Source organism: Cibotium barometz, chromosome 48 (genome assembly GCF_041138505.1).
Source record: "Cibotium barometz isolate CiBa-2024 chromosome 48, ASM4113850v1, whole genome shotgun sequence".
Lineage (NCBI taxonomy): Eukaryota > Viridiplantae > Streptophyta > Polypodiopsida > Cyatheales > Cibotiaceae > Cibotium > Cibotium barometz.
The window spans coordinates 11,284,861-11,311,637 of NC_141093.1; the positions used below are offsets into that span (position 1 = coordinate 11,284,861).

Below are 26,777 nucleotides of genomic sequence, written 5' to 3' on the forward strand. Positions count from 1 at the left end.
TTACCTCCGTAGTGTATTTTTTGATAGGCTTCTATTTTTTGATAGGCTTCTATTTTGTAGGCACTTTATAGTAAAAATGCTCGAAACCTAATCCTATGCTAAAAAATAAGGATGACGATTGTCAAAAAGCTAGCCTTGGGGGAGAGAGAATGAGAGAGAGAACCATAGAGGAGAGGATTCTTTAAATCTAGAGAGAGAGAGGGGGTGGCGGGGCCTCAGGACTATCTCCCACGATGTCATAAAAACCCCTTAGTGATGGGATCAGTAGTGGAAACCTGACCTTGTAGGTGCGGCGAACGAGGGCCATTAGATCGGCAACTTTTTGTAAACTCGACCAAAAATTGTTAGATTGACACCTTTTTGTAAACTCGGGCATTTTTGTTAACTCGGCCAAAAATGCGAAGTCGAGCAGAAAAGCAAACTCGGGCCAATTTGTAAACTCAGTCACATAGCATACGCCGAAGCGGGATTCGAACCCGGGTCGCCGCAGTACCTTACCATCACGCCCGTGCACATTCGCGCTCTAGATTGCTGGTGGCTGTTAGGCCTTAAGCTTATCCCCCTGAGCAGTCCACCAACCAGCCGCGGCCATCCTCCAGCCAAGATCGGATGGCCCTTGTTTGCCCCCACTGCGATGCAGCATTGATCCCATCACAGGGAGGTGTGGTGGGGAGACCTTGAACGTTGACCTTAGATTCTCATTAAAAGCTATAAAGCATCTTTGCAAAAGTATTTAATGCTTGATGTCTAAGGTGTTAAATTTGTTCCCCCCTTCCCCCAATCACGAGTCACGATCCCTTCTGCAAACAACCAAAAAAAAAAGCCATCTTTTTGATTTTGCTTTTTGCTTTTTATCGAGCTATTTAGCGATGGCGGATTTCTTTTTGGCCTTCAAGCGTCTCGCCTTTTTTTCTGTAGTTTTCTGATCGGAGTTTTTTGCGGGATTTTGAGCTGCCCGCAGCTCTGATCGCCGTCTATTCATTCGAATACCGTCTTTTTGATCGGACGATTACCCTCATTTGCCCTCGCCGTGACGTTCCGGCGCAAGCTGCCCCGTGGTATACGTTTTCCCGGCCCAAATATCACGACGGGGGTTGAATTTCCCGGCGCAATTCAACGGCAGGGGGTGAACTTTCCGATCACACATTGCACCCTCCATCATCGCATTGCTTGATCGGGCGTCATAATCTCCGGCCATCGGTAAGTTCATCCTATTTTATCAAGTTAAGATTCTGAAATTTGTTCTTCATCATCACCATATAGTCCCTGTTATCAACTGAAATCATTTTGGCATGTCACATACCCTATAATCAACACATACATGCTCCAAGTTTGATCCCCAATTGGCTCCATATGTAGTCACATGCTTTTATGCCTGTCCTTGACTACACCATTGCACATGTAGACATATGCTGTTATGTGCTGGATTATACTATTGAACTTCTAGACTTATGTGATTATCCCCAATGGTACCACTGAACCCTTCACTTAACTAATCCTTTACCATCTGTTGATGCCCCTGCACCCATAATTTGATCAATTATGAAGCCTGGCAACATGGTCTCAATATGTAACTACATGCTGTTGGTAGTAGGTACCATTGGCTATTTTATTCAGAGGCTTGACAATCAGGCTCTTTCAACTAATGGATTAGCTGCTGTGATTATAACTCAAACAATGTTGTAATTGTTTTATTAGGGTTTGTCCATCAATATCACAATGAGTTTATTCAGATTCAGGCACCACTGCTAAGGTATATGAAGAAAGGGAATGGCAGTAAATCCTCGTTTTGAAATTATTACTAACAGCCCGGATGATGTCTCATTCGGGTGTTTGGGTGCACATCGAGGTCATTTTGGAGGTGGGCCAAACCTTGAAAGGGGTTCCAGCTTTCGAGAGAATCATGATGGGCGTCTAGTGATGCGGGGAATGGCAGGGCAATCATTTTCTGGAAGTGGCAGTTCTGGGCATGGAGAGCGTCAGCCTCTTACACAAATCTTGGCTCTGGACCCAATATCATCAGGAGAGCAGAAGTATGCTCGGCAGTTGGAGCTGAGGAGGGCAACCATTGCTGCCATGGGCCTGCAAGGTGAAGTGCATGGAAACTTACAGCCAAAGCCTCTGGAACAACAAGGGCTTGAAGAGCTCAAGCGCATTAAAGCTAGCCTCATTGACAATGTGGCTAGGGCTAGGTACTGTTCTATCTGTACTTTGAAGTTCCAGTTGTATAATCTTTCTGTAGAAGATGCACCCTTTAGTGCAAGGGATGATCTGATCTCATGATTTTTTTAGAGAGAGATCTCGGAGATTTGTAGAGGCTACTTCAAAGCTTGACAAGTACCGGGCCTCCCTTCAGATACGGAAACGAGCTCAAACCGAAACTTTTGTTCACGAACGGCCCGTAACTTCTTTAGCAGTGGAACGTCCAGCAACAGCTGGGAATTCCATCAAAGCTACATTCTGTGCTTCTCCCAATCATGCAAGCATGGCGGACAGTGGCACACCCAAAGAGGACAAGAACAAGGCGGTTGTTCCAAACAAGCGCATCCGGACATCCATGGTAGATGTACGGGTAGGTTTGTTCCCTGTTTACATAGAGGCTGCACAATTGAGTTATGAAAGGCCATGGTTGAACTGTAGACTTGTGTCTTGCATTGGTGCAGGTGGAGGGACGTGCAAACACTTCAAGCCTTCAGAGGTCCACTGGGTTGGCAGATCGAGATCGTGATTCATTCAAAACAAACAGATCCCTTGCTGGCTTAATTGAGGACAAAGATCGAATGGTTTCTGCTGCTAGTGAAAACTGGGAGAAAACCAAAATGAAAGGTAGAAGATCAGCCACCAAATCGGACCCTGTCGCAATAACTCTGGCCACCAATGGAACTTTGGAAGTAGAACAGGAGCACAAATGGGGAGCCCAACATCGAAATAGTGTTGAGAATCGGCCGAGGCCAAGTGAAGGCCATGGCTTTAGGTAAGACTTGTATGGATTTTTTGGTGTTGACACGCTGGCATGGAAGTGCCACTTATTTTACATGTCTTTCTAGAGTAACTAATCAATGCAAATAAAGAAGCTTATGCATGGAGAGGTGCACCTGATCAGGTTTTTGATCACATCAGTTTTGACAAGTTTTATTGCATGGTTCAGGAGAGGTGCACCTGATCAGGTTTTTGATCACATCAGTTTTGACAAGTTTTATTGCATGGTTCAGGAGGGAGAAATTTAAACATTGTTTGAGCATATTAGGGATTTCCGTAAATGAAATAGGATTGATCTTATATTTTAGTTCTTTCATGTGTTGGTTTTAAGTTGCAATCCTTGCTGCACACGCCTTTCTGATGTTTCGCGTGGGCTGCAAGCAGGATTTCTTTTAACTTCACATTATTGTTACACTTTCTTTCACAGCCCTCTCTGGCCCCTTATACCCGAAACATAGGAAATTTCTTGAGTGTTGACACAAAACTGAAGAGAAAAAAAGAAACAAAGAAAGGATATATTAAGCGTCTACTAAAGACCCAATGGGTCTATGAGACCAAAGTGATACAATGATGTCCATGGCATATCTCACCATGGTACAGAAAATAAAATAGAAACAAATCAAAACTCTTGTAACATGCGGAAGCTTCGGGGGAGATCGGCAACTTCAATGCTCAGAAATCAGCACACTTGTCGCGAAATTAACGCACAAAACTGAATGTAGATGTGCAGAAAAATAGAGAGAGAGAGAGGGAGAAGAGGACACAGTATTGGGTCCCGCATACCCTCTGTAGGGCCCCCACCACGAATGGTGTATTTGCTTTTATTAGAATGATGCAAAACTGAAATAAAAGATTGAACCTGAACCTTCTTGGCTGAGGAGAATCCTCTGCCCTTGACCTTCAATCCTTAACCCCTTTGCGTTAGCTTATCCTTGGCTATCCTGGCCCTTTGATTGGCTTCAGCACTTGGTGAAATCTGAGATAAATGAACTGATTTATGTCTTGGGTATTTATACCCTTCAGGGAAGCCAGTCGGCTGCCCGAAAATTGCTCCACGACTAGAATATTCAGCATTAAATGCTGTAAAAATCTGCGCATGACTTAAATAAGAGCTGGCCACCATGCACCTCAGATCTAGCTGCTGGGCAGCCTGTGTGGGCTGCTGTGTAACCAGTCGGCCGCTTGCCTAGGAGCCCTAGGGCTGTCCTATAGCCCCTCCATGGCCATCCCATGGCTGGTGGGTACAACCTAGGCCTTCCTGGCCCCTATGGGGCCCTATGGGGGTGGTTCTACACCTTCCCCATGCCCACATCTGTCCTTGGGGTAGCCCTATGGGCTGGCCCCTTTCCTATATGCAAACCCTAATTGTCTACACAGTGATCTGGCATCCAGTATCATACCAGATACCCAGAACCACTGACTGGCACTGTTTCATGTGCAGGACAATGCACACCTGACCTCGGACGACTGGAATGGAACCCTGGCTGGTGGGCTCACATGGGACCAGTTTTGCATCCCAGGTCCTACACCTTCTGTATAGATATGTCTACGTGGCATCCAAGTGCGGGATGCAAGTGACATCCCCTTCTGCTTAACTTGACGGAAGCTTCATAGCCTCCAAATAATCCGTCAATAACGTCGGATAGTCGTCGAAAAACTCTTTGTCAAGGCATACCACTTCGTGGGTCCCTTGGTCCTGAAACTTCGTGAGGAACTGTCTCTGCCTTCTGCCTGAGCCATGCTTGAAACGGTGCAAAAGGATCTGTTTTGGAACCATAACTTCAGCTTCATCAATAATATGTGGTGCCGCCTCGTCTATAACCTATGAAGGGATCGGACCTGCATATGGCTTTAACCAACTCACGTGGAACACATCATGCATAGTTTAAGTCGGAGGTAGCTTCAACTTCATTGAAACCTCATTAATCTTTCTCTGGATGGGAAAAGGTTCGAAGTTCCTCAAAGACAACTTTGGGCATCGCTTGCCCACCTGTTTCAACCTTTGCTTCATAATTTGAAGATAAACCCTTCCGAAAACTTCATATCCCTTTGGTCTTTATTAGCCTGTCGAGTGTAGGCCTCTTGCGCTTTAGCCAACCTGTCTTTTACTGACTCTAAAATCTCCTGGTACGACTCCGTCACTTTGTTCGCTTCAGGTACTGAAGACGAGGTCCTAGTCAATAGCGACTGGAATGGTCTTCCAAACGTTGCCTCATATGGAGTCCTGCCAATAGTTGAAGAAAAAGAATCATTCAAAACAGCTTGAACTAAAGGTAAATATGATTCCCACTTACCTTGCCTGATCGTGGACATAACACTTCAGCACATCAAAGACCAACTGGTTGTAGATCTTTGTCTGGCCGTCCGTCTGTGGGTGAAATGAAATGGAAAAATTCAATTTAGTATCAAAGTTATCAAACAATGCCCTCCAAAAATGACTGGTAAACTTGGCATCTCGGTCTGACACTATGGTCCTAGGAATCCCGCCAATCGGGTACCAATGCCGAATGAACAATTGGGCGACATCCTCGGCGGTCACATTGGCCCTGCATGGAATAAGCATAACAAATTTGCTAAATCTATAAACTATAGATAAGCACTGAGTATTACGCTTACTCGGACTGGGAGGCAGATTTGTGACAAAGTCCATCGAAATATCTTGGAAAGGTCTCTCAGGAATTGGCAAGGGTTGGAACAACCCTATCTTCTTCCCACGAGGAGCTTTCACCTTTTGACAAATATCACAGTGTTGTACATTTGAAAACACATCTCGTCTTATCTTTGGCCAATAATATTGCCGTTCCAATTTTTCCAGAGTCGAATTCATGCCCCTGTGACCACCAGTAATGGCGTCATGGGCGTCGTGGAGAAGAGCTGCCCTGAATGACTTCATGAAACATAGTCGGCCTTTGTAGAAAAGCCAACCATCACGTATCAAAAAGTGGCATGATCTTGTGGCATCCAATGCATGTTCCCATTGTGTACTGAATTCCTCGGAATCTGCGTACGTGTGCTTCATGTCGTCTAGTCCCGTACCAACAAGGTCGAGTCTAGTGGTCTGAATCGAAGTCACTTGTCCCTTCCTGCTCAACGCATCAGCCACTGGATTGGCCTTTCCTGGAAGGTACTCAATCATACCACCAAATTGTTGGAATATTTGGCTTCAACGGTGCTGTCGGTCACTCCACTGTACACTTGGCATTGTCTGAATACAACGTAATGCCTGATGGTCAGTGCAAACCTCAAAGTCACGGCCATAAAGGAAATGTTTCCAATGTTTCAATCAACCGTAGCTGAAAATACCAGTATGTCGTCCAGAAATATGAACACACATGTTCCAATTACTTCTTGGAAAACACACATCATCATGCGGTTGAATGTAGCTGGGGCGTTCGTCGGGCCAAAAGGCATGACCATAAGTTCATAGTGGGCCCGTTCCGTACGGAAGGTTGTCTTGGGGATGTCCCCCTCCACAATCCTCACCTGGTGGTACCCACTCTTTAAATCAAGTTTCGAGAACACCTTAGCCCCGTTCAGCCTCTTGAGAATATAATCAATTCGAGGCATCGAGAATCTACTCTTGATAGTCAGCTTATTGAGTGCACGATAATCGACACACAAACAAGAAGACACATCTTTTTTCTTAACAAACAGGATCGGTGTTGCAAATGGCGACACGTTGGGACGGATGAAGCGAGATTGCAACAATTCTTGGAGTTGGCGGTCCAACTTTGATTCCATTGCCTTATGGAAACTTACTCGAGGGTTCCGAGCCTGGGAGGAGATCAATCTTGTGGTCCTCCGGTCTAGATGGGGGGAGTTGGGAAGGGAGATTGTCCTGAAGAAAAATCTTCTAGAACTTTTCATGGAGAGCCAAATACTTCTCGGAAGCACTGGGCACCGTCTGGGCAGTCTGGATGTATATCATCACACAATGTGTGCCTTTCGTGATTGCTCGCTTAGCCTGCAAGTGGCTTATGAGCGAAAAGTTCGCAATTCTTGGCTCACACTTAATGGTCACTGGGGCGTTTGACACATTCTGATTAATCTGGAAAGTGTGCTTGTCCCACTGGACATCAGGAAGGAACTTGTGAAACCACTGAATGCCCAAAATTATGTTTGCTTCTACAAGAGGGCAACCATAAAATCACGCACAAACTCTATGCCCTGAATAACCAATTTAGCACCTAGAGCTTCATACTTGACGCTCGTTGTCATGCCTGTGCTAAAACCCTCAACTTGTTTGTCCATTGAAGTCAGGACGAAACGGGCACGCCGAGCGGCTTGTTTCGTGACCACGTCCTCCGTGTTGCCGTTGTCAAACAAGACAACGACTCTCTGGCCACATATGTAGCCAAAGGTCTTGAGCAATTTGTTGCGCTCATACTCCTGGTCATGGGCGCCCTTCTGCTTATCTTCGAGCTCCCGACGACTAATGATTGCTCCAATGGAAGCATTGGGATTTGAAGAACTAGGGGCAGCCACTGGGATCTGTGTGGGAGCTTGGCTCACCATGGAAGCTGTGGAGGCTGAGGTGGCGGTCTTTGGAGCGGTAGTCCTCTTAGGACAATCCCGAGAAGTGTGTCCTTTTGTATGACAAAAGAAACACCTACCCTCCTTGTACTGAGAAATCTCCTCAGCACTCAACTTGCCACTTGTCTTGCCTGCCTCCGCTTCTTGGTCTGGAGTAAGCTTGGACGCATTGTTTGAGTTCTTGGAGCCAGAGGCTCCCGTGCTCTGTCTTGGGGAAGACCCCATCTTGTTTTGGCCTTTTCCCCCCGAGGCGGTAGCCTTGGGAGTAGCCGGTTGGGAAGTCTTGGGCTTGCCACCATTATGCTTCATTTCAGCACTCTGCGCAAGCGAGAGTGCGTCTTCGAAGGTGGCTGGTCTAAACATACGCACCTCTCATTGGATTTGCGTGTCAAGGCCATACATAAATTGCCCTTTCTTGTCGGTATCAGATAAGCCTAATTGCAAACATAAAGTCGAAATTCTTTTGGCAAACTGAAGGACTGGTTGCGCATTCTGACGTGCTCCCCTGAACTCGTCTTCGAGTCGCTCAAGGTAATGGGGTGGTAGAAACCGCCGCTTAAGGTCGCGGACAAACTCATCCCAAACATAAGCTGCCATACCTAATCTGGTGTGGGCATTGAAAGTGTGCACAGAGCGGAAGTAGAGTGGCACTAGAATGTGCTGAACAGAGAGTGCAAGAGAGAGAGAGATGGAGAAAACTATGCTGAATATACTGAAGCAAAACAGTCCCAAGCAAGAGACAATACAAGTCTCATAAGTGAGGGAGCAAAATATGTACAAGACTGAACGAGAAAAGAGAGGCTAGCACCCACTATTTATAGTAAGGGAATGCTGGCCGACTGGAGATGATAAACAGGCCGACTGGTAAATGCCAGAAAGGCTGGGAAAAATCCGAGAAAAATAGTAAAAAGGGGTGGCCAGCCCACAAGCAAGGGCCATGCAAAAGGGGACCAAATGGGCACCATAAAAGAGCAGAATCTGGGGATGAATATGCTAACACCCCCTCTCAGCACCAGATGTTGAACAAACTCGGAGAATCCGAAGATGAGGAGCCAAGGAAGCCTGAGAAACCGGCTTGGTGAACAAATCTGCAACATTCTCCGTGGAAGGACAATACTCCAAATGCAAATCTCCAGCAAGAAACCGTTCACGAACATAGTGATACTGAATCTCAATGTGTTTCGTACGAGCATGAAACACAGGGTTCTTGGCGATGGCGATGCAACTCTGATTGTCACACCAAAGAAGAGTAGATCCGGTAGGAGGACAGCCGAGCTCCTCCAATAATCTCCGCAACCATATCGCCTCACATGCAGCATAACAAACTGCACGGTACTCCGCCTCGGTAGAGGAAAGCGCCACAGTAGGCTGCTTTTTACTGCTCCAAGAAATGGCTCCAGACCCAAGTGGTTGAACGCCGTGTATTTGGATCTCCAGCCCAGTCTGAGTCAGATCATCCAACAAGAGTGTGTCCTTGGCCATAAAAGATGCCAAAATCCAGAGTGCCACGCAAGTACTGAAGAACTCTGAGAGCACACCGCCAATGCTGCTGACGGGGTTTGGATGAGAAAGAACTCAATAAACTGACTGCGAAGCATATGTCCAATTAGGAGTAGGTCAACCATACCAAACAACCGACGAGAACCCGATACTGTCCCTGATCAGTCCCTGGAGAAGCATCAAGTGAAGAAAACTTCTGACCAATATCCATAGGAGAAGATATTGGTTTGCACCCAGTCATCTGAAATCTGTCGAGCATCTCCCGAGTGTACTTTTGCTGAGAGAAGAAAATGCCCTTCGAGGTCTGCCAAATCTCAAAGCCAAGAAAATAATGCAAGAGGCCAAGTTCCATCATCTCAAACTCTGTCTCCAAAGCATCCATAATAGAACGGATCCGCACAGAATAAGAACCTGTAAAGATGAGGTCATCAACATAGACCACAATGATAACAATCAACCCCACTCAAGGAGGATATAAAGGTTCGAATCTGCATGAGAATGGTGCAGGTTGAGCTTCTGAAAGAACTCATCAATCCGCTGGTACCAAGCCCGCGGAGCCTGCTTTAGACCATATAAAGCCTTCTTCAGCCGATACACATGATCCTGTTTGCCCGGAACAACAAATCCTGGCGGCTGATCAATATAAACCTCCTGTGTAAGCTCTCCATTTAGGAAAGCCGACTTGACGTCCATCTGGAAAATGGGTCATCTATGATGTCTTGCAAGTGCAAGAACGGTGCGAATGGTAGTCATCCGGGCTGTCAGAGCGAAGGTCTCATCGAAGTCGACACCAGGGCGCTGAGCATAACCCTTGGCAACCAACCTCGCCTTGTGCTTGTCCAAGCTGCCATCAGCTCGGAACTTTGATTTGAAAATCCAACGCACACCAATCACCTTACGCTGCAGAGGCCGAGGCACCAAAATCCAAGTGCCATTCCGTTCGATAGCATCCAGCTCTGCCTGCATAGCATGACGCCAAGGCTCATGTGAAAGAGCCTCGTCTACAGAAGTGGAATCAGAAGGACCATTAATGATTGTAGACATAAGAGCATAATTAACAAACATGTTGCCCTCATGAATTTGTTTCCCTATAACTCTGGAAGAACGCCGAAGAGAACCAGGCGGAGGAGCAGAAGGAAGCTCACGTAACCCAGAATCACGAACTGTCTGATAATACCAACCAGGTTACAGATCTGCTCGAACTCGCCGGAGGAGCAACAGGGTCATCATCATCTGACTAAGTATCCTCAGTTGGAGGTGTAACAGAAACAGCGGGAGCAAGAGGAGGAGGAGGAGAAGGAGGTGCAGGAAGAAGAAGCTCACCACCCCCCTCTGAAGATGTAGGAGTCTCGTCGAACACCACATCACGGCTCACAACAACTTTACCGGCCTGAGGATCATAAAGACGATATGCCTTGGACACAGTGCTGTATCCGAGAAAAGTCATGTGCTGAGACTTCGAGTCCAACTTGGAGCGGTGCTCCTTAGGCACATGAACATACGCTGCACACCCAAATATCCGGAAATGAACAACGGAGGGCTTCTCACCATGGAAAGCCTCATATGGAGTTTTGTTGGGAAGAGCAGCAATAGGAGACCGATTCTGAATGTAGACAGCAGTGGAAGCCGCCTCAGCCCAGAAACGTCGAGGTAATGAAGAATGCTCAAGCATAGCACGGGCCATCTCCATAATGGTCCTATTCTTCCTCTCGGCAACTCCATTCTGTGAGGGAGTATATGATGTAGTAAGCTGTCTCCGAATGGCATGCAATATTGCTGAAACTCCTGGGATGTGAACTCACCCCCTCCGTCGGTCCTGAGAGCCTTGACCGAGTGACCGGTCTCTTTTTCCACCTCAGCTTTCCAATCACAGAAGTGATGAAAAGTCTCATCCTTGGTCTTCAGAAAGAAAACCAAAGTATATCTGGTAAAATCATCCACCATCACGAGCATGTACAACGCCTTACTCAAAGACGCGGTACTCATAGAACCACATAAGTCTGCATGAATGAGAGCAAGTGATGTCGAAGATCTGTGTGTCGCCTCCTTCGGAAAGGCGGCTCGGTGTTGCTTCCCTTGTAAACAAGAGGAACAAGCAGAAGACGAAGCCTTGATGGTCGGTAATCTATCCTTCGAAGCTCGCTGCAGAAGCTGATAGCTCAAATGGCCAAACCGAGCATGCCAAAGAGCAGAAGAAGCACTAGAAGAAAGTAGAGCGGTCAACTTGTAGAGACCACTATCTTGGACTCCCTGAGCCAAGATGCTACCAGTCGCTTTATCACGAATGGTAATCTCATAACGAGAAAAGATCACCTCCGCACCCTGAGCTGTTAGGGCACTCACTGACAAAAGGTTAAAAGCCAAATCTGGAATATACAGAACTTCAGAGAAGTACCTCTTGTCCTTGTCAGAACGGAAGATGGGGATAGTGCCATGTCCATGCACTGGCACAGAAGAAGAATCACCCAGAGTGATCTCGCCTGATCTGGCAGTGAAGTCCTCGAACCAATCTCGATGGGGTGTCATATGAGCAGTAGCACCGCTATCAACAATCCAAGACCGTGACTGAGAAGTCACAAGAGCAAGTATACGCTGAGTACCTGCTAAGAGAAGAATGCCATCATCCTTCTTGGGTTGAGACACCGCCGTTGAGGAAGAGTTCTTTGCTGCTTCATCACGCTTCTTCTTGTGACATTGGGGTGACTTGTGACCCTTCTTGCCACAATAATGACATTCAATGTCCTTATTCTTTGAAGATTTGTTGTCTTTATCCTTGTCGGAATCCTTGGAGTTCTTGTCAGAACCCCCTTTTCCTTTCTTTTGTTGAGTCTTCCCTTTATCTCATGCTGCCAAAGCTCCATCAGGGCCACCAAAAGTGCCAGTCCGCTCCTCAAAGCGAGACTCAATCTGCATAACGGAGGGGAGAACTTCCTCCCAAGTAACTGGAACAGGACGAGGAGAAGAAACCAGAGACTGAAAGTATGCATCAAACCTCTCTGGAAGTTTGGAGAGCAGTCGAATAGCCATATCCTTTGTGGAGATGTCCTTGCCACAAACAGCAAGCTCGTCCCGGAGATCTTTCATCTTCGAGATGAAAGCAAAATCCAGACAAAGATGGAAACCCAGAAACTGATAAGTTCATAAGTTGCTTTTCCAACGCCAAAATGCAACTTGGAGACTTAATCTCATAGAGAGCTGCAAAAGCCTTCCAAACTTCATGTGCAGCATTTGCTGTACGCACATGAGAGAGAACAGCATCTTGACATTTCAACATTAGGAAGGAGAAAACGCTTCGATCATTCGACTGCTAAATATCAATCTGTGCCTGAGTCGCACCACCGGAAGAAGCAAGGGTGGGAGGGGTGGCATTGGCTGGTGTAACAAGCCAATCCTAAAGATCCACGCCACGCAAGGCCGATTTCACCTTCACTGTCCATAGGTTGTAGTTGGAGCCATCCAACTCGGCAGACTTAGCAAACATATGAAGAGAAGTCGGTGCAACCATCACAAAAGCTTGGGCTCAATCTCAAAAAATGCACAAACTCTGAAGAAGTAGTGTCCTCCACAGGTACCAAGAGTGCCACCAAAGCCTGCAACACCACAAGCCCCCTTTGCAAAGGGAAAGGGCCACTGGAGAGGAAAACGCAGCAAAGAAAGGCTGCTGTCCAGTAGAAAACAGGCCGCCTATTGTCCAATCTCCAAGTGGGAAAAAACACTGATCAGTAAACGCCAGATGGCTGCTGATGGAGAAGCCAAAACTGGAGGAGAAAAGACCAGAAGTTGCTGCCCAGAAAACGCAGCAGCAAGGGCTATGGATCTGGAAGAAAAACGCAGGGCAGAAGGTGCTGAAAACAGGGCTGAATCTTGGGCAGCAAAGAGGTTGCTAAACCGGGAGCGACCATACCATGAAAGAGTGCACAGAGCGGAAGCAGAGTGGCACTAGAATGTGCTGAACAGAGAGTGCAAGAGAGAGAGAGATATGGAGAAAACTATGCTGAATATACTGAAGCAAAACAGTCCCAAGCAAGAGACAATACAAGTCTCATAAGTGAGGGAGCAAAATATGTACAAGAATGAATGAGAAAAGAGAGGCCAGCACCCACTATTTATAGTAAGGGAATGTTGGCTGACTTGAGCTGATAAACAGGCCAACTGGAGCTAATGGACATGGCCGACTGGTAAATGCCAGAAAGACTGGGAAAAATCCCAGAAAAATAGTAAAAAGGGGTGGCCAGCCCACAAGCAAGGGCCATGCAAAAGGGGACCAAATGGGCACCATAAAAGAGCAGCATCTGGGGATGAATATGCTAACAAGCATGAGCCCACTGGGTCCACCAAGGAATGGCCTCACCTTCCAAGTACCAATTGGCTAAGATCACTTTGTCAGTATCGTTCTTTCTAACTGCGGTAAAGTAAGCTTCAAACTGATGCAACCATGAATAAAGAGTAGTGGGGTCGAGTTTACCATTATACTTACTGAAGTTCATTTTCTCGGGAAAATGATTCGAGGAAGCCACTGGTGTCAATTTGGCGTCCAAAGCTGCAAGGTAACGCTCATGTTTCACGCATTGCATGACTTCGTCTTTGTGTTATCGGATCTCCAATGCACACATCTGCAACTCAAGCATCGAACTCGGCTGCGGTCGTGACCCTGCGAGAGGGTCCCTGTGTAGAGGATCTAGAATCTGGGATACGGAAGGAGAGGGAGGGGGAGATGGAAAACGCGGCGCTGGAGAACGGGTGCGCTCTTTCAGAGCCAGGATCTGCGCCTTTTGCTCTTCCAACTTGGTAGTCTGGTCTGCGATTGCTCGCATCATCTGTTGGAACATCTCTGTAACACTCATGCCTGATGCCCTAGCTGGGTTGCCTGGTGCACTCTGGTCCCAAGGTTCTTGGTCTCTCTCGTCGTCGAAGCTCGCCATAGCAGGAAAACACACTTCCTTTCCGGAGTGCAGTTTGACCATCCACTATGTGTGGCGGAGACTTCCGGAGGCTGAAAACCAACCGTCCTTCGAGGGACTAGAGTCACTCCGAAAGGGGTAGTCCACCGGAGTCTGAAAACCAACCACACGAGCGAGAAAAAATTTCTGGTTTCTTGCTGAATCTTTACACTTGAAGTAGGCTTTGATACCACTGTAACATGCACTGTAACATGCGGAAGCTTCGGGGGAGATCGGTAACTTCAATGCTCAGAAATCAGCACACTTGTCGCGAGGAAATTAACGCACAAAACTGAATGTAGATGTGCAGAAAAATAGAGAGAGAGAGAGAGAGGGAGAAGAGGACACAGTATTGGGTCCCGAATACCCTCTGTAGGGCCCCCACCACGAATGGTGTATTTGCTTTTACTAGAATGATGCAAAACTGAAATAAAAGACTGAACCTGAACCTTCTTGGCTGAGGAGAATCCTTTGCCCTTCACCTTCAATCCTTCACCCCTTTGCGTTAGCTTATCCTTGGCTGTCCTGGCCCTTTGATTGGCTTCAGCACTTGGTGAAATCTGAGATAAATGAACTGATTTTTGTCTTGGGTATTTATACCCTTCAGGGAAGCCAGTCGGCTGGTTTACAGCAGTTGGCTGCCTGAAAATTGCTCCACGACTAGAATATTCAGCATTAAATGCTGTAAAAATCTGCGCATGACTTAAATAAGAGCTGGCCACCATGCACCTCAGATCTGGCTGCTGGGCAGCCTGTGTGGGCTGCCCCACACCTGATCTACAGTCCCCTAGGGGCTGTGTAACCAGTCGGCCACCTGTCCAGGAGCCCTAGGGCTGTCCTATAGCCCCTCCATGGCTGGCTGGTGGGTACAGCCAAGGCCTTCGTGGCCCCTATGGGGGTGGTTCTACACCTTCCCCATGCCCACATCTGTCCTTGGGGTATCCCTATGGGCTGGCCCCTTTCCTATATGCAAACCCAACTGTCTACACAGTGATCACATACCCAGAACCCCTGACATCATTCCAGAGTGAGACTCACAGCGCGGACTGGCACTGTTTCATGTGCAGGACAATGCACACCTGACCTTGGACGCATGTGTAGGACAATGCACACCTGACCTCGGACGACTGGAATGGAACCCTGGCTAACGCGTCCCGGACTGGGCTCACATGGGACTAGTTTTCCATCCCAGGTCCTGCACCTTCTGTACATATATGTGTACGTGGCATCCGAGTGCGGGATGCACGTGACAACTCTCTCATTGGAGTGATACAAAACTGTTCATGGAGATCTCATCATGGAATACTAGGAACATGAGAGACTAAAAAGTTTGCAAAAGACCCGAAGGCCCTGTCCCTGAACACTTTAGTGGTCTCCTTCCCGAGGTTAATCATGGCATCCTTGCTCCAACCCTTTGGGAACCATTTTCCCAAAAGCCTTCATTGGTATGCCCCAAATGGCATCCAACTCTCAAGGCTGTCATTCCCTCGGGTTTTGCTGACACTGACCAGCCCCAGGGGATTTCTACCCTGGCTGTGTTACTCTCCTTGGACCTGTGCACCTTCGTGGGACACCTTCAACACTTAGCCTTGTTGAGCCTTTCAATGCAAGGCTCTTTTGGAAAGCCTAGCATTATAGGTGGGATCTAGGTTGTGGCTTAAATGATAATGGTGGTAAGTTTGAATAGGGAGTAGAGGTGGTAAAGAATGTTGTGGGCTGTTTTATGTTTAAGGATAAGTAGGAGTGATCAGCTCTGATAACACTATTGAAGATGGTGCTTTGAGTACAGTTTGCATTCCACATCCAGATCAGTATACTGAACATGTAAGCGCCAACACAAAAGGAGTTGGTGCTTTCAACGCATTTCTCATTTTTAAGATGTCCACGACAACTCATAACAAGATTCTTCAAACTAACAGACAATCAAGCAATCATTAGTATATGCGAGGTCGTGGCATGTTGTGGGTTAAGAGCTAGTAATAGTCCTAATTATGTAATATGCATGCAGGTTTAGTTATTTGTACATGGGCCTGACACGCTTATTGACTGCATTTGCAGGGGTCATGTTCATGGCATGGTATCCATCCACGAGGTGGAAAGTGCGCAGCATGTGCCAATTCGTCCTGTAAATAGAAATGAATCTGATGGCTCAGCTTCTGTAGGAGAGAAAGGAGACCACCTTACTTTTCCTGACAAGGAACGACCACTACCTGTGAAGAATGGTGTCAAGTAAGTGAACATCCTTTCACCAGTAACACCATTCTAAATACTAGCCAGCAGTATCAGTTCAATTGACTTGAGCTAATAACTGCAGGCTGTCACATAAGGAAGAAGGTCTTTTGGTAAGCCGAACAACAGTGACCAAACTGAAGGCTGCACGGGCACCTCGGTCAAGTGCTGTGGTTTCAGTCAATCCATCTGCACAACATGCTTCACGACCGTCTCCTTCTGATGCTTGGGACCGTGCAGCACCTGGCAGATCTCAACTCCCTGTTGGTCCAAGCAACCGTAAAAGATCCGCAGTGTTGAGGCCATCATCTCCACCTGTAGCTCAATGGGTGGGGCAAAGGCCTCAGAAAATGTCACGCGTAGCAAGGAGAATGAACTTAGTCCCACCAACTGTTGGTCCTACAACAGGCAAGGATGAGGCAATCACCATGGGAGATGGAAACTCTGGCCGTGATACCACAACTACTGTGGGAGCGAGATTCAGCCCTAGCATGCTAGCTGCTGCAGGTCCCATGAGGCGAGTTGCTAGTACCACCACTATTTCTCAAAACAAACCAAAGATAGAAAGAGCTACACCCTCCATGGGGGTTTCTGAGAGTGAAGATTCAGAGGGTGGTGACTTAAAATTCAAAGATAAATGGAAAAAGCATGGGGAATCTGAGGGCAGGTTTGCAACTGTTAGTCAGAAGATGACACCTCCAGTTGTGCCAGGCAAAAAGTCTCATGTAGGAAGCAAGGAAGAAGGTGGAGATGGTGTAAGGAGGCAAGGTAGGAGCAGCAGAGGCTTGATTGCAGCGAGGGAAACTCCGATTGTAACACATGTTGAGAAGGTGGATCCTGCTGCCAATGCAAAGCAGTTAAGAAGTGCAAGGCCTGGGCTTGACAAGCTAGAGAAACTGTCTGACATGTAAGTTGATATACGATCATCCTAGTGATTGCGAAATCTCACAAAAAGCTTGTCCAGCCAAATTTTAGAGAGCTTAACTTTTGTACTAAAAGGGCTTGTCAGTTTTTTCTTTTTGGGCAGTAAGCCCGGACGTCCTCCCACAAAGAAGGGAACAGCAGATCGTAAGGCCTTAACAAGGCCACGGCGACCTCCAATCAACAGTGTTGGAGATGTTTCTGGTAACTAGGCACTAAATAGTTGCTCTTTCTTTGTAAAAATCAGTTTATTGTTTGCAGGAGGCTTTGTGAGCTGTAGACGATCTGTACTGCTAGCAGTTTCTTTGTTTTCTAGTTAAAGAGGGTTTTTTATCACTCTCCAGGTGAGTCAGATGATGATCATGAAGAGTTGGTGGCTGCTGTACAAGCCGCTGTGAATGCTAGTGGTAAGCTTTTTAACGTTCTCCTAGTGGTTCTCTACATGTGAGTTTCTGTACAACTTCAATTTGGTGTGTGACCGTAAAGCTTTTTACTGTTCTTCTTCAGTTTGGTGCTGTACTATGAGCTGTGGCCCTTTGGAAATCCATGCACGTATTCTTAAAATTGCATGTTTTAAATATGTTGGAAATCAATGCTCCACCCTCTGTATGTATTGCAGTGTTACCTGGTAGCTCATGCATGATGATAGTAGTACACATGATTTTATTTCTGAAATCCCATACCTATCTACGTTGCTAATGACTTGACTGCTGCTACTGAAAAGAAAAGGAGCTCACTGCTCTCTTGAAAGTGTTCAAGGATTGTTTTGCTTACAAGTATATTGAATGAAGGGTGTACCACCCGAGGTGGTTCAACACACTATTCTGATCATGGAGAGATCGAGACCATCCAGGCAAAAACGTAGCTATTGTAAAGGAGGAAATTGATAAACTCATAGTTACAGATTTCATCTACAAGATTGAGCACATAGATTGGCTATCACCAATCATGATCGTGCCAAAGAAAAACGGGAAGCTTAGAGTGTGTGTTGATCTCAGAAAGGTCAATGTAGCTACCAGGAAAGACCACTACCCATTACCATATACGGAGCATGTATTAGAACGGGTAGCAAGTGAAGAAGCCTACAACTTCTTAGACAGTTTTTTAGGATACAATCATTGCAGTGTTACCTGCTAGCTCCTGTTTGTCAGCCCTTTATGAGGCATGCCGTGGTTGAGCAGCCTGGATGTTTGACAGACCAGGTTTGATGGCCATTGTAGGCCAAATGGGTTGTCAATGGCTTAGGTAGGTTCGGCACGGCGCTAAATAGGCTTCACTCAAGTGTGGACCGATATTTGTTTTTTGGGCTGCATTAAGGTGGTGGTCTCTCCCGAGTGTGATGTGGACATGCTTCTACCCATTGGTGAACTTAGAGGTCGAGTACATGGCTGGATGTGTTTGTAATGTCTATTGTGCCAGTTTATTGTACTATTGTCCAGGCACCCAATGAGCAGCCAAGTGTTGACAAATTTATTGGGTTATGTGTTTGAACACACTTAGTTGGACATTATTATTAGGGTTGGTAGCCAACTCACCGACATTAGACACTGTAAATAGGAGAAGGCCAGATCTGGGAGAGCATAAGGGTGGCCAGATTCAGCAAAAACACAGCCCTATTCAGGCTGCAGGACAACACACAGGAGGCGGCCATCCACACCAGCAAAACACATCAGAAGGGCGCCTCCAAGGTGGTGGTACAGGCGTGCCAGTTTGTGGACGTAGGGGACAGATAGGGTAGCTTTTATATATCTAAGTATATGAGGCTTCCCTACCCCAGCCAATTGGTTACACCCACCCTTCCTCCATCGTGCACGGAAAGCGTTGGCCAGGTCCTTGACCACAAAGATGTGTTTGTTTTTATTTTCAAGTACATACGTATAATGTGACAGGTAGCATTTGCCAGATGCTAGAGTGCTCTTTGGTTTCTTGGAAGGAAACATGGTTCACCGACATCCACCTCTACGAGAGCATAGTGGAACCACATACGATAGAGAGGGGTGAGGAGATTATCTAGCAGTTGGAGAGCCAGGTGGCAGCGTCGACAAGAAATCCAAGCAAGAAAGGTAGCATGTACAGTGGTAAGTCCATCCATAGATGAAGCTAAATAGGATGGAGTATCCGAGGATGCTGGAAAGCTTTCAAGAGAGGAAGCGGCATTGGTGACAATGTTTCTATTTAAGGAGCAGATTTTGGAGGATGAGTCCAAGGAGCAGACACTACCAAGCTTGGGGGTGATCCAGACACATGGGGGGCAACCCATCCCAGTGTCCATTCTAGTGTCGGACGATAGGGAGGAGTCATTGAGTGAGTTTCAGACTCGTAGTGGTGTGCCGTGGTAGTGGAGCATCTAGAGGCAGAGAGGCTAGTTCTAGTGGTGCAGTTCTCGAGGAGGCAGTGGCGGAGACATCATTGGAGACCGTAGGTCCAGTAGCCATGCTATTGGAGTTTGGACCGGTGTGTGGAGCACAGAGCGAGTTCACAAGATGATCCTTACCGGGTTGGAGCATCATTTGCACCCGTGCTTCAAGTTAAGCAGGAGGGGATCACGTGCACACTCTCCCGAGTGTGACATGGACATGCTTCTACCCTTGGTCAACTCCGAGGTTGAGTGTGTGGCCGGATTCACGTGCGTGTAAGGATTATTGTGCTAGCTCATTGTAATATGTCTAGGCACCTGATGAGCAAGCAAGTGTGGACAGAGTTATTTGACTGTTGTGTGAACATACTTAATTGGACATTATTATTAGGGTTGGTAGCCAACTCACCAACATTAGACACTATAAATAGGAGTCTAGGCCTTGGTCATATTCATTCATTTATCAGTTAGTCATCATTGAGTCATTGAGAGCTTAGGAGCAGTCCTACCATTGAGTATCTCTATTCAGCATTGTATACACTTCATGTTAGTAGTACATGGTAGATTAGGTCATCTCTCTTCACTATGTACTGAGCATGAAGAAGAAGCGGTTTGTTGCATGGGTTTAAGTCTTTAATTGGGCGCGAATCACAATCAGTCAATCATAAACACACTTCTGCAAGCACTCGTGTTACATAAGGGTTGAAGGTGGTATTTCGAGGACACCATCCTCAAGTTGCACGGTCAGAATAACACTGAGACATGTTGGGATGGGCCTGGAAGTTGAGTCAAGACCTTTGGGCTTTTGTTTACCTCTATGTTACCCTAGGTTGGTGGCATTGTCATTTGGGGTCAACATGGACCCTACCCCGGAAGTGGCCGATATGGCCAACCTAGACCAATTGCACCCTGGTAGGCTGGGTGTAGATCCCTGGTGCAGCTCTTTATCGCTTATTCATCTACCTTTACTGCAATTGCTCCCTTGCAGCCTTTCTACACAGCCTGTGTCTTGGCAGTTCCTATCAAGCCATCAAAGCTTCTTTCACAGGAGAAGATGGTTGGGGAGAAACAAGCCATCTGCTGTAACCAGATTCTAGCAGTATTTCAGTATTATACACCTCTTTTTGCATGCAATTTGTGCTTTAGATTTGCATGTGGAAAGATACTAGTATTGTGTTCTATGTACAAAATTATGCTGCCTCTATAGTTGGCTCCAAAATGCTGCATGTAGTATTTTCTTGGCACAAAGGGAAAACAAATATTTTATGCTAATCTTCAAGCTTGTACTGACTTATAAAGATAGAGTAACAGCGCTGATGAATGTTTAATTTGGTTTGATGCTGCAGCTGCGGCTTGTCCCAGTGGTTTTTGGAAAGAAATGGAGCCTTTTTTTGCATATTTAACATCTGATGAGGAGGAGGGTTTGAGGAAACAAGTGAGCACACTTCATGTTCTCAAGCTCCTTGTGCAAGATCTTCTAGAAATTCCATTGCCTTCCATTTCTTTTTGTGAATTTGTGTGTTGTGGGATTCTTTTGAAGGCAAGGGAACTGGAAGAGGTAGAATGTTCGTTGAATCTCCCTGTAAGGGATAATAGTACTATAAAGGTATAGTGAAGTTTTAGAGCCTTAGTATTGGTTCCCTGTTTCTTGAAGGTATGGTTTTTTTGGACTTTTTTTGTGTGTTGAAAATCAGTTCTTTGAATTTGCAGGACATAGTAAGCCCAATGCATCTGTGGAATGAAAGTGTTGTAGCCACACCTCCAGAATCCATTGTGGTAAATGTAGCTAGCAAGGTGTCATGCTTGTCAAACGGAAGCATGGAAGTTGATGGAGGGGAGGTTTTGAAGGCGTTTAACAATCTGAAGGATCAACAAGTCCAGGGTCTGGAACTGCAAAGAGGCTGGTGGGACAAAGGGATGCCTCTATCTCAAAGGCTTTTATCGGCTCTTATCATTGAGGGCGATTCAGATGATGGCAGTAGGGAGGATGGAAGCCAGGTTGAGCTGCAAGGTAATGCAGGGGATCAATCTTTACATGATTTGAGTGATAGTGAACAGGCACAGTTGGAGAAGAAGGATCAAGATTCAGAGCCAGAAATAGAGACGAGAAGAGGGGACAGCAGTAAACAGGATGGCTGGGCAAAAAGTCCTTCATACGACGATTTATACACCTCAAATGGGCATCGACACTGGGATTCAGAATCTGAACTTCTGAATTCTCCAGCCAAAGGTGACACGAGGAAGGAGGATGAAAGGAAAGGCTCCAATGTTAACGAGCTAAGGACTTGGAATATTCAGTATCAGACCCTAAAGCTGGATGACAGGATAGCACTGGAGCTTCAAAGTGTTGGATTGTATCCTGATCTGGTGCTCTCTCTCTCTCTCTCTCTCTCTCTCTCTCTCTCTTCCCCCTTCTTGTGCTGCTGCCCACACCCCACAGTCCTGTGTGCATCACATGGGTCCATCTGTCCAGAAGGGAAAATGATGCCATAATGCCGTGACAAGCATCAATGCATCTTCTACCCTTCCCCTACCAGATGTTTCATCCGTTTGCAAATCAGGTTATCAAGTGCTCAACATGGCTTTTTCTTATAATTAGCCTCTAAGACCTCACAACTAGAGTATGCCAGAACCCACACTGAGTGTGGTACATTGATTCCTAGCAAGGAGAATCTCATACATGTGCGGCCATTGCACATCCTTTAATAATTATCACACTGCTGCTAGTTTGAGTCTAGAAACATATCTGGTGGAGAGTTTGCCTACGACCAGGAGGTACTGGGTTCAAAACCCCACAAGGTGCTTCCTCGGCGGAAAAACATGCACCTTGTGGGCGGGTGTGCCTAACGGGCGGTGAAAAATAGTAAATACGGGAGGATCTTGGGCGTAAGGCTAGTCGGGAGAATCACATGAGTATTGGCAGGGGTCTCTAGGGGACTTTCCATACAACTCCCCCAATCCACGCGGCCTCTTTCTCAACTTGCACTGCTTGGTACATGGACAACAAACAAGCATAGATGGAGTTAGACTGATCAGAATTTGATGAGACTTGAAATTGTGTGATCAACATGGAGAGCTCTTTACTTTGATCTGGTTTGATGATCAATGACTTCCCTATCCATCGGAATAAATTGGTATTGTCTTATGGCTAGTTTTAGTGCATATTGTAAATCTCTCGCTCCATTGAGAAAACTGGTGGTTTGCCTAGCTGCATCATGCATGCGAATCTTATAATGAATGCATGCATGTACAGATATGTGCATGTGCAAACAACAGATAGTAGAAAGATAGATATGATTGAGTTCAAATAAGCAGTAAACCAAAAAACACGGTGTTGCTCATGACAATGCTGCTCCGCTAATGTCGTGGCAAAAAGACATTGGGTCACAACACCACATTTCAGCATCACTGAAAAAAGAAGGTAGGATCCTCGGGTTGTTAGTTTGGGGCTGCTTTGTATCCGAGCAGAAAGACGGTGTATGAGCCCAATACGAATGCCTAAATTGTCATCAGTTTTCCCCTACCAATATTGCGATTTTAGCATTCCAACCTATTTATAGATATTAGTTAAAGTGCATCTCATGCGAAGTTCAAAACTGGGAACTCGCAGTTCTGCGGGCAGGAGACTGTTCTGATGGTCAAGAAGCTTGTTGATCCATCTTTGTTTGTGGCATTTGCTTGCAAAACCTCCAGTGTCCCATGTTGCTTAAGCCCATGCATAGAATGTATTCAGGTGGGCATTCAACGAATCATATTTTACGATTACAACTTATCACAAGTGGTACAAATTTGGATTGAGAATCATGAATGTATGTGTTGGTAGGAAGAAATAGCTGGGGTAGAAGATGATGAGGTTGCTGAAGAACTGAAGAAATCTCACATGGAGCTCAAAGACCAGGTTTTGAATCTTCTTTTAGCCTTTGATCTCTTATATTAGAGCCCTGCTTTGTGACATAAATGTCGTGTTTTTTTGTTGCCATATCCATAACACCCTATCATTTGATTGACAGATACATACAAATAAGGAGAGGCTGTTGTCCTTGGGAATGATAGTTTCTAATATTAGAACAACTGAAGAAAGGTATAAGGTGCCCCTTTTTTGTGAAACTTGCAGGTGCATGCATGTGTATGCATGCAAAATGTGGTGGAAAGGGGAGGGGCATGTTGTAGCTCCCTAATCTATGTCTCAGGCTGATTGAGTAGAGATATGAGAAGAAATATGACAGGAAGACGACAGTAATGGTTTGACCTTTTTGGGTGACTAGAATTGCACTTTGTGAAAAGATAGTTTTAAATCAATTACAATTACACATGCTGTGTTTTCATGTTGCGGTGTGCAGGGAGCGGGAGCGGTTGGCCATGTTGAAACTTGTAGAGATTGCATTCAACAAACGAGTGGTATTTCTTTCTTCCTTTGGCACCATTTTTGTGTGTGTATCTTTCTAATTGTCCTCTAGATGGGCTTGTAGTGTCCAAGGCCACAGAGAGAGAGAGAGAGAGAGAGAGAGAGAGAGAGAGAGAGAGAGAAATGAAATGATATATTAACGTCTCTAAGAGGCCATAGTGGCCTATGAGACCAAAACTAAGAGTACATCTGAAGTTGGTGTCTCATCAAAGAGAACAACTAAATGAGACTAAAAAGTACAATAAACTGATTGTCCTACAGTTATAAGAACAGAACTGTAAGGCTCCGAGATGATACTGAGTAGAAAATACTAGAGAATACTGAAAAATGTATATCAGGTAGATCCATGTATGCTGATCAGTTGAAGTGTTGCCCTCTCCTTAGATCAAGTATCTCCGCCATGGGGTTGTCTAGAATGGAGAGGTCGTAGAAGCGAGGTAGGCGCCTCCGATGCCGAGCAATAATGGCTCTGATCTGGCGATGGTGAGGATGCCGTGGTCGGGATCTTGATGGGCGTGGCCGACGAGCACGACATAAGATAACTGCTCTATCAGTGGTGACTCCCTGGGACTGTGGTCGGTGCCCTAATGGCCCAATGGAGGAGGTATCAGGAGGTGTGTGGGCTAGGTTGCTGGTGTTGGTGCCGAAGAAATCTGTCAGGGTCCTCTGTCTAGGTACATCATGGCTCGGCCTCCTGTCTGCCAAGAGGGTCTCTCTGTGTCTCTTGAGCTCAAGTAGAAACAATCCCAGGCATCTCTGATCCTCAAACTCCATGATCCTGCGTAACGGCCCAAAACCCTCTCGGAAGAGGCAGTGATATCTCCCTTGGATCTCATAATAGAATGTACATCGGCAAATGTAGTGTTCCTCTGTCTCTACCTCGTAGCATAGCTGACAAATGCGGTCATCCAAGATCTGATGCACATATCACCTTGTCTCAATCCGCAGCTGGTGTGATGAGGTCCGGATCTGCCCAATGGCACAACATATCCCATGTGATAGGTGTACATCCATGTACGCCGAGAGAGAGAGAGAGAGAGAGAGAGAGAGAGAGAGAGAGAGAGAGAGCGTCTACTAAAGACCCAATGGGTCTATGAGACCAAAGTGATACAAAAATGTCGATGGCATATCTCATCATGGAACGGAAAATTAAATAAAACAATCTCACTCGATTGATACACAACTGTCCATGGAAAACTCATCATGGAATTCCAGGAGCATGAAACATGAAACATGAGAGGAACATCAGCCCCCAATAGATGGTATACCACTCTCCAAAATATCAAGCATGGGGCTAATGAGTATGGCCGAGAGGTCTTCCTCAGCTATGTCATGTGGAAAGGTAACTTGACGGCGATGGAGCATGTCCTAGATCTGGAGCTGATGAGGGGATTGTGGTTGACATCTGGGGGGCGGGGGGCATTAGGCACGTTGGAATGTTGAGGCATGATCTGATGTAACTCCTCTTGGGCAAGGTGGGTCTACAGGATCCACTGTATGGGTGTTCTTCTGGTCCTAGGTCCAGAAGAAGCTGGTGATGGTTGGCTAGCAAGGGATGTGTCGGGGTGGTTGGGGCCAAAGCTCTCTCTAGAAAGTGTCTGTGTGTCTGTGAGGCTAGAGCAGGAAAAGCCCTAGGCAATGTTGGTCCGGGAGGTCAATGAGAGAGAGAGAGAGAAAGAGAGAGAGAGAGAGAGAGAGAGAGAGAGAGAGAGAGAGAAAAAGAAAGTTATATTAACGTCCACGGGAGGCCGAATCCGACCTATGGGACAGATCAGGTACATCCATTTACATTCCACTCTGGGTATCGATGCCAAAGAGGCATAAAACTGAAAAAAAATAACTCAAAATGAACTCTTAAGACTCTTAAGAGTTTAAATTACAATGGGTTCTATTGCATCTAGTTCGAAATTGAGGTTTAAAATAAAAAATAGCTATATTTCATCCATGGATGGATTTGCTCTTGAGGGGGGTGGGGTACGGAATTCTTTAATGATTGCTTGTCCTCCTCTGTATATTGTCCATTTGCCATTCTTTCTTGCTTCTTTAACTTTATTCAGCTCTGCCGATCTGTTCTTGAGTTGTAGCGGGGTGAGTTCATCAGCTATCCATACCTTTGTCCCTTGGAGAGACCTTGTTTGCTTCATCACTGCTATTTTCTCATTGTTGTTCATATAGGAGACTTTTGCCTGTGTGCCCTTTACTATAATAGAGATAGGGTCTCCTAAGTCCACGAAGGGGACTACTTTGCTCAGTTGTGCTGTAAGTACATCTGTATCTAATATGTAGTCTTCTCGAAGCTCTTGAGCTATGTCTGCCCTATCCCAGCCTTGAGGAAGACCACCGACTCTGATTACCTTTTTGTTACTTTCCATTCGTTCCTTTTCTTTGACTGCTGATATGACTTCTTTAACAAAATCTTGTGAGTTAACTGAATTTACCTTTGAAACATAGTTTGTCGTTTCTGTTTGTAGTGTTGTAGGTATGGGTCCTTCTCGTGCTTCCTCTTGCTTCGTCTTCATGGCTTGCACTTGCACTTTCAGTTCGTTGATTTGTTCATCTTTCTTGATAGTCTCGTGTTTCAGTGCTGCTAATTCTCCGTGGAGTTTCTTCAGTTCTTGCATGAGGTAGGCTTCCCATGGTGTCGGCTTGCTCACGGGTGGAGGAACGGGCGGTAATCGTGAAGCGGTGACTGAGGCGAAAGACTTCTTACTTCCCATATGTTGCTGCTGATAAAGGAGAGGGCTGTTGGTGGAACGAGTCTCCCCTCAAGGGTACCCTCTCCCCTTTGGGGGAGACTCAGAAGATGCGACCTACAAGATGCTCAGCTACAGGTGCAGGGGAGAGTTATGTTGCTGCCTTGGGGGCCTGAGCAAGGGTGTGTGGGGAAAGGGAGCCCAAAGGTGAAGACAGGCGA

The 26,777-nt window shown here is 46.2% G+C and overlaps 1 protein-coding gene across 1 annotated transcript in view; it reads left to right on the plus strand.

The window, feature by feature from the left end:
- The first annotated feature begins 525 nt into the window (after positions 1–525).
- LOC147610813 (uncharacterized) overlaps positions 526–26,777 on the plus strand; it is a 32,114-nt gene continuing 5,862 nt past the window's right edge. Inside the window, exons 1-14 of the mRNA XM_086785417.1 lie at positions 526–1,200; positions 1,699–2,192; positions 2,293–2,572; positions 2,664–2,974; positions 16,011–16,181; positions 16,267–17,088; positions 17,209–17,306; positions 17,447–17,509; positions 20,805–20,893; positions 20,999–21,064; positions 21,169–21,825; positions 23,282–23,356; positions 23,469–23,539; positions 23,799–23,856. Of these exons, the coding sequence (XP_086641543.1) occupies positions 1,771–2,192; positions 2,293–2,572; positions 2,664–2,974; positions 16,011–16,181; positions 16,267–17,088; positions 17,209–17,306; positions 17,447–17,509; positions 20,805–20,893; positions 20,999–21,064; positions 21,169–21,825; positions 23,282–23,356; positions 23,469–23,539; positions 23,799–23,856 (3,183 nt within the window). The 5' untranslated portion in view covers positions 526–1,200; positions 1,699–1,770. The remainder of the gene's footprint in view (positions 1,201–1,698; positions 2,193–2,292; positions 2,573–2,663; positions 2,975–16,010; positions 16,182–16,266; positions 17,089–17,208; positions 17,307–17,446; positions 17,510–20,804; positions 20,894–20,998; positions 21,065–21,168; positions 21,826–23,281; positions 23,357–23,468; positions 23,540–23,798; positions 23,857–26,777) is intronic.